Consider the following 8147-nt stretch of genomic DNA (forward strand, 5'->3'; position numbering starts at 1 on the left):
CTCTGAAACCTGGCTCAACAAATCTGTACTGAATAATGACCTGGTTATAAATGGATTTAACATCTACCACTGTGATCATCAAAAAAAAAGGGTGGGGTGGGGGGTGAAGACGCAATTTACATCTGAGATTCTCTGGTTTCGAGTCTTGTGTCTGCAAAAACAATTCCAAACCAAATTGATGCCTTAGCTGTAAACATCACTTTGAATGGAGGCCAGATCGTATCTGTAGTGGGTTGTTATCTTCCCCCCTCAGCAACACATGAGGCTCTGTCCTCCCTGATGGAATTCCTTGGAAATTTAAAATTCAAAGAGATTTTTTTGCAGAAGATTTCAACATTGACTGGGATAAGTCTACCCCCCCTTTGTGATAAATTCAAGGAATGTTGCCTGTCACTCAATCTAACCCAACTGAACGACTCTCCCACTAAACCAAACAAAAAACGGCCTGAAAAATCTTCCATCTTAGACCTGTTTCTAACTAATATGCCACACAAATTCCCTGGTACAGGTGTATTCGCCAATATTTTGAGTGATCATTGTGTGACAGCGACTCTCAGAGATACAAAGTATTAAACTTCCACCTTCTAAGCCCAGATTAATTCAAAAAAGGGATTTGAAATGTTTTTGCGAACAGTCATTCCTTTGAGATTTATCCCACTTTGACTGGCATCGTGTTCTACTAACTGACGTTGTGAACACCGCTTGGAACTATTTTCATAATAGTTTTATCTATTTTATGAACAAACATGCTCCTTTGCGTCAGTTCATAATAAAGGGATGAGACAGCCCCTGGTTTACTCCAGAGCTAGCTGACCTCCTGCGCAGGAGAGATCATCTTTGGGTTGCAGCAAGAAAATCTGACTCAGACACTGATTGGTTGAGTTTTTGGCAGATGAGGAATAAATGCACAACTGCCATCAAAGCTGCAAAACGCAACTATTTCTTGTCTCAGACCTCTAAAAATCTAAATGACCCTAACAGATTCTGGAAAACCATCAAATCTCTCTCAGGCACCCCCCCAATCATCTGACCTCCCATCACAACTTCTCATTACCTCTGTTCTTGTGTCAAGGTGACAGATCCTGCATAATCCACCACCAGGCTCAATTTCTGAGCCATATGGCTAATCTTCAACTACCACAATCATATGAGAAAAATATAATTGTAAACAGTATATTAACTAGAAAGCATAGATTCTTCAATTAATGGGTAGTCGCTTTGCATGTATAAACATGGCAGTGGCCATCTTTGATTTTGAAGTGGAAGCACACATTTTGATACTGACCTTTCTTATGCCTAGATGCAGCCACACACAAAATTGGAAGTCGGCATGATTTTTTTTTTGTTTGATTGTTTTTTTACCTAATAATTTGAGGAAACTATAGTTGTAAATAGTATAAGAACGAAAAAGTATAGTTTCCTCAAGTGATGAGGGACTGCTTTATACATAGTGGTGGCCATTTTTGATTTTGGCTTGTCAACCTGATTTTTGATAAGTGATATTTTTTTACACCTAGATGAAGCATACCAAAATACAAGTTGGTACTTTGCTTATTTTTCAAGTTACCCAACTCACATTGGGATGGACATTTACGGTGGTTGTCATCTTGGATTTTGACATGGTAACTCAATTTTTTGAAGGAACCTTTCTTTAACCTAAAATGTAACCACGCACCTAAATGGAAGTTGATACCTTATCATGCTCACAACATGCATGGATGAACAAATGGATGGAGGGTATTTCCATTACCCCTCGTTGCTCTGTGAAGGGGGGCAAAAATGAATTCACAATAATAATTGTAATGACAAAGCAGCCTGACATCATTGTTGTCACATTGGGACTTAATTAGACAAACGCAATCATCATCATATGTGCAAGTATAAAATATCAGCATTTAATCTGTGATACAAAATGTATTTGTTCAAGATTGTGGATACGTCTACACACTTTTTTTTAATAAATATGCATGACTACATATGTGGAATTTCATTTTTTTTTATTATATTGGGAGCTGTCGGAGCAGACAATGGCACAGTCTTCTGTCGGATGCTGGGGAGGCCAGAGTTTCCTCTGCTGTTTAGGAAAGGAGATATCTCTATTGGAGGAGCTTTTTCCATCTATAGCCAAATCTCAAAGCCTTCACTCTCCATGACTGAACCACCAGACCCTCTAATATGCTCAAGGTACAGAATATACTTGATTTCAGTGTCATTATGTTTCTAACAATGAATAAAGGTATAAAATTTCATCATCTTTTCTCCATTTCAGAATAAATTTGAGAGAATTTCAATTTGCTCAAACAATGATGTTTGCTATTGAGGAGATAAATAATAGCAGTTCTTTACTGCCTAATATCAAAATTGGTTATAAAATTTTTGACAGCTGTGGTTTAACACTTCCTTCAACACATGCAGTGATGCATTTAATAAATGGACAAGGGAAGGACTTGATTAATACCTGCCAAAGTCAGATGTCTGTTCATGTCATCATTGGAACCTCTGAGTCTTCCTCAACAATCGCAATACTACAGATTTCAGGGAGTTTCCAAATTCCAGTGGTAAAACTTATATATGTTAAGCTAATGAATTATTTTTAACTATTGCTCTGACACTGTAAAGAAATTGCTCAAACAGCCTCAGCTGTATTGTTATTAAATAAATGCTGAAAGTTTGATCTTCAAAATTTACAAAGAGGTGACAAATTTAGTTAAAAGCAGTATGTTTTGGCACTAAAAATGTCTATTATGTATTGATGTTTGTTATGTATTCTTTCTTATCCTTCTCTTTCTGAAAGATCAGCCACTTTGCTACATGTGCATGTCTCAGTAACAGAAATGAGTATCCCTCCTTCTTCAGAACCATTCCTAGTGACTACTACCAAAGCAGAGCACTGGCTAAACTGGTCAAACACTTTGGATGGACCTGGGTTGGTGCAGTCAGAAGTGACAATGACTATGGTAACAATGGGATGGCAACATTTATCACTGCTGCACATCAGGAAGGGGTTTGTGTTGAATACTCTGAGGCCATCTCAAGGACGGGTTCTGCAGAGCAGGTTGAGAGAACTGTCAGAGTGATTCAGAGAGGCACAGCAAGAGTTTTAGTTGCTTTCCTTGCACAAGGTGAGATGGATGTTCTGCTTGAGGAGTCTCTGAGACAGAACTTGACTGGGTTGCAGTGGGTGGGCAGTGAATCTTGGATTACATCAAGTCATTTCGCTAACAGGAGATTTTCCAGTATACTAACAGGGTCACTGGGTTTTGCCATAAGAAAGGCTAAAATCAAAGGTCTGCAAGAGTTTCTTTTGCAGGTTCATCCAAGTCAGGATCCTCAGAACAATCTGCTGAGAGAATTCTGGGAAACAACATTTGGCTGCAGTTTTCAGGCTAATCCACACAGCTCAAAACAGTGTTCTGGCTTTGAGAAACTTCAGGATGTTAACAATGATTTCACAGATGTGTCAGAGCTCAGAATATCCAACAACGTATACAAAGCTGTTTATGCTGTTGCTCATGCCATGCATAAAGTGTTTACATGTGGACAAAGTGGTGGAGTAGATATTCACTCTTGTATTTTAATGAATAATTTAGAGCCAAGCGAGGTAAGGCCTTACAAAATATACTGTACAGCACACTATTTAATAAAGCCTGTTTTAAAGAAATGCTTTGTTACTCTGTATTGACAAGGTGATGAAACATCTTCAAGAAGTAAATTTCTCTCTTCAGTCAGGGGAGAGAGTGTATTTTGATAAAAATGGAGACCCTGTAGCAACATATGAGCTTGTGAACTGGCAGAAAAATATGGCAAGAGAAATTGTGTTCATGACTGTGGGGAGCTATGATGCTTCACTGCCAAATGGAAAACTATTTACTATGAATGGAATAAATATAACATGGGCTGGAGAGTCCTGGGAGGTAACAAGCACATTATGTGTAAAATGTCATCTATGGTGGTTGATACAATGTAATGAATAAATAAAACCGAAATTGTTTGAGCTAAGTGTATGGAAAAAAAAATGTTGTGAATTTAAGGCTTGGTCTAAACCAACATGGGCATAAAAGGGTGTGAAAATACTCTGCATAAAACATCAAAAGTCAAAAGTGGGTTTACACATCCTTATTTAGACTAAATCATAAATATGTCTTCTAATCCTTCCTTGTTGTCGTTGTTTAATTCTAAATAAAGTATACAATCTTAAGATATGTATTTTTTTCTGAAATAAATAAAAATGTAAAGCTAATGCTAAAAGCAGAAGTTTGATAAACCACATATTAAAAAAAACAATTAAAAAAATGATATTTACTATAATAGTAACAAAATAGTTTAATTTCCGTTTTGTTACAGAGGCCTGTGTCTGTCTGCAGTGAAAGTTGTCTTCCAGGTTTCCGACAGGCGATGATTAAAAACAAACCTTTATGTTGCTTCTCTTGTGTCGCCTGTGCTGCTGGAGAGATCAGCAACTCCAGCAGTGAGTAAAGCATATTCCTCCAATACACTCCCTTTTTTTGTACAAATACTATCTAAAGAATTATGAATTAAATCATCAAATGTTTCCAATTACACCATGACCACATTTCAATGTTTCTTGTTTTCCCATCAGATTCTGCAGAGTGTTCACGATGTCCACCAGACTTCTGGTCAAATCACGATTGCAGCAAGTGTGTTCCGAAGGTGATCGAGTTTCTAACATATGGAGAGACTATGGGAGCTCTTCTCACGGCTTTCTCACTGTTGGGAGCAACTTTGTCATTGGTGGTCCTTTTTGTGTTTATTCGATTTCGTCACACTCCTCTTGTCAAAGCCAGTAACTCTGAGCTGAGTTTCCTGCTACTTTTCTCCTTGGCTCTATGTTTCCTGTGTTCTCTGACTTTCATTGGACAGCCCACTGAGTGGTCCTGCATGCTGCGTCATACAGCTTTTGGCATAACGTTTGCGTTGTGCATATCATGTATTTTAACTAAAACTATTACAGTGGTGGTTGCCTTTAAGGCTAGTCAACCAGCAAACACACTTCCACAGTGTTCTGCTCCTTTTCAGAGGACAAATGTTCTTAGCTGTACTTTAATTCAGGTGTTAGTGTGTGTGCTATGGTTAGCTTTCGCTCCACCTTTTCCACACAGAAATACATCTCATACCACTGAAATTGTTATTTTGGAGTGTGACGTAGGTTCACCAGTAGCCTTCTGGGTTGTACTTGGTTACATAGGCCTGTTAGCTGTGCTTTGCTTAATCCTTGCATTTCTGGCTCGAAAGCTTCCCGATAATTTTAATGAAGCCAAGTTCATCACCTTCAGTATGTTGATCTTCAGTGCAGTGTGGGTCACATTTATCCCTGCATATGTTAGCTCTCCTGGAAAGTTTACTGTAGCTGTAGAGATATTTGCTATATTGGCCTCAAGTTTTGGGCTGCTTTTAAGTATTTTTGCTCCAAAATGTTATATTCTTCTATTGAAACCAGAAAAGAATACAAAAAAGCACATGATGAGGAGAAATTCCAGATCACATATTCATTGAGTTGCTTAGGCAGGACCTTAAAGAGAGCTGTTCAAAAGCAAATGCTCATAACCCTAAATAAAGAGGAGCAACTTGAAGACATGTGGGAAAAGGTTTATAGATAAGTGTAAATGACTGATGAGATAATATGGAAGATTGTTACTTCCAGTTATTATTGCTCAAAGTAGCTGAACTAGCCACCAAAACTTGCAATGTTTTAATTCCCCATACACAGCTTTTAGACTTTGTCTTGCATTTTTAAATATATATTGAAAAATTCATACATCATTTGCTGTTATTTACATGTGTATGTGTTGGTTGTAACCAGATCATTGTTAGATTCTAGTATTGGTGCTTGAATGTTTGTGAAGCATTTAGAATTTCCTATAGTTCTGCATAAATATGACCTAAAAGTAAGCTAATCTGTTGGATTTGGATTCAACTCACACAAAGCTGAAATCAGACGGAGACAGACTCAAGGTGCTGCATCGAGGTGCTTGAGCTAACTAGCTGGCTAATTCAGTGCACCTAAAGCTGAGATCGTACCATTGCTGAGTGACTGCCTGCATTAGATTCACATCGCTTGATCACCCAACCTAAAACCAATTCCACCATGGTCATTTATCTTTCAAGATTTCAGTTTTTTTTTATCAGTGTAACTGGGTCTCGAGACAAAGTAAGCTTAATGCTAAAACTAAGCCCCCGATTCACCATCAACTTGTTCATGTTCACGTTTCAAATCACATTTCAAATCAGTTTCCTCCCCTTAGCAGTTCAGAACCGCAGGCTGGCTGGGTGACAGTACAAAGGAAGCATAATGCTAAAACTAACCCCCCCGGTTAGCCACCCACCTGCTCAAGTTTCAAATCGATATTCCATGCTTAGTGAGACACCTGTTGAGGAGCAGACTCTCGTTATTGGCAGCTCCATAGTCCGAAAAGTGGCACTTGCGACTCAGACTACAATCATATACATTCTAGGGGCCAGAGCAGTTGACATTGAATCCTACCTGAAACTACTGGCAAAAGCTAAGGCTAAATACAGTAAAATTGTTATTTACATCGGAGGGAATGAAACTTGATTATGCAAATCAGAGGTCACAAAAATGTATGTTGTTTTGGTGTGTAACTTTGCAAAACCTATGTCGGACTCTGTAATTTTCTCCGGCCCCCTCCCCAACCTGACCTGTGATAACATATTTAGTCATATGATGGCATTTAACCGCTGGGTGTCCATGTGGTATTCTGAAAACAATGGAGTGAATTTTGGGGAAAACTTGGTCTGATGCAGAGAGTTTGCTCCCATTCAATTTTGAATTGAGTAACTCCTATCCATAAAAACTTTGCTGATTCTGTTAGATATCCAAATTATTGACAACCAACAGTCTAGTCTATAAATCAGTCCAGGAAGCAGAGTTGTAGTCCTCCACACCTCTCTGCTGCTTCTCCTTTTTTACCCACCCAAAACACCAGTAAGACAGTGCCAACTCACCCACAACTAAAATTAAATAAACCACAAATCATTTCAAAATATATGAATCATAAAAATCTTATTAAAATAAACACAGTTACTTTACCAGAACAAAGGAATAAAATCATTAAATGTGGATTACTGGCCGAGGCAGAGGAGTAGCTTCTATTTTTCAGTCGGGACTATTGATTAATACTAAACCAATTTGTAGTTATAATACTTTTGAGTCGCTGTCTCTGTCTATCCCATCCTAAATGGACAATGGAATGGCCACTCTTACTAGTTGTTATATATCGCTCCTATGCTCAGTTTTTGTCTGAATTCTCACAATTCTTAACTGACTTACTACTACATACTGATAAAATCATAATAATGGGAGATTTCAATATTCATGTAGATGTCGAAAGTGATAGTTCAAGCATAGCCTTTCAAACTTGAATAAAGTCAATTGGTTTTACCCAAAATGTCCACACATCCACTCATTCTCATCATCACACTCTTTATCTGGTTCTGACTTATGGCACAGAGATTAAGGACTTAGAAATACATCTTCAAAATCCTGTTCTGTTTGATCATTTTTTAATAAACTTTACATTAGTTTACATTAAATGACTACACAGTCACTGAGAGTAAATTTCATCTTAGCAGGTGTTTATCAGAAAACGCTGTAACCAAATTTAAACAATGTCTTCCATCATTGTATTCCTCTGTCTTGCAGAGTAATGCATCAGAGAGTAGTGACTTAGATCATCTGGTTGATAAATTTACAACTTATTTGCAAACTTCCCTCGATTAAACTGCTCCACTGAAAAATAAAGTAATTAATCAGAGGGGACTGGCTCCATGGTTCAATTCTGAGTTACGTACTTTCAAAATAGGCATCTAGAAAGCTGGAAAGAAAATGGCGCTTCATTAACATAGCAGATTTTTATTTATCTTGGAGAAATAGCTTGCTAACTTATAAAAAAGCTCTTTGTAAAGCTAGAACTTTATAATATTTATCTTTAATTGTGCAGCACGGTGGCGCAACGGATAGAGCCGCTGCCTCTCAGCGAGCAGGTCGCAGGTTCAAATCCCGGTCCGGGGGCCTTTCTGGGTGGAGTTTGCATGTTCTCTCTGTGCATGCGTGAGTATTCTCCAGGTACTCCGGTTTTCTCCCACAGACCAAAAACATGCATGTTAGG

General features: G+C 38.1%; 1 protein-coding gene across 1 annotated transcript in view; it reads left to right on the top strand.

Moving 5' to 3' along the window:
• The window catches only part of LOC119410899 (extracellular calcium-sensing receptor-like), a 6790-nt gene extending 1276 nt beyond the window's left edge, over positions 1–5514 (top strand). The window contains exons 2-7 of the mRNA XM_037677823.1: positions 2013–2184; positions 2270–2558; positions 2795–3601; positions 3687–3914; positions 4345–4468; positions 4601–5514. Of these exons, the coding sequence (XP_037533751.1) occupies positions 2013–2184; positions 2270–2558; positions 2795–3601; positions 3687–3914; positions 4345–4468; positions 4601–5514 (2534 nt within the window). The remainder of the gene's footprint in view (positions 1–2012; positions 2185–2269; positions 2559–2794; positions 3602–3686; positions 3915–4344; positions 4469–4600) is intronic.
• The last annotated feature ends 2633 nt before the right edge of the window (positions 5515–8147 follow it).

The sequence above is a fragment of the Nematolebias whitei genome, chromosome 6 (genome assembly GCF_014905685.2).
Source record: "Nematolebias whitei isolate Nwh7 chromosome 6, NemWhi1, whole genome shotgun sequence".
Classification (NCBI taxonomy): domain Eukaryota; kingdom Metazoa; phylum Chordata; class Actinopteri; order Cyprinodontiformes; family Rivulidae; genus Nematolebias; species Nematolebias whitei.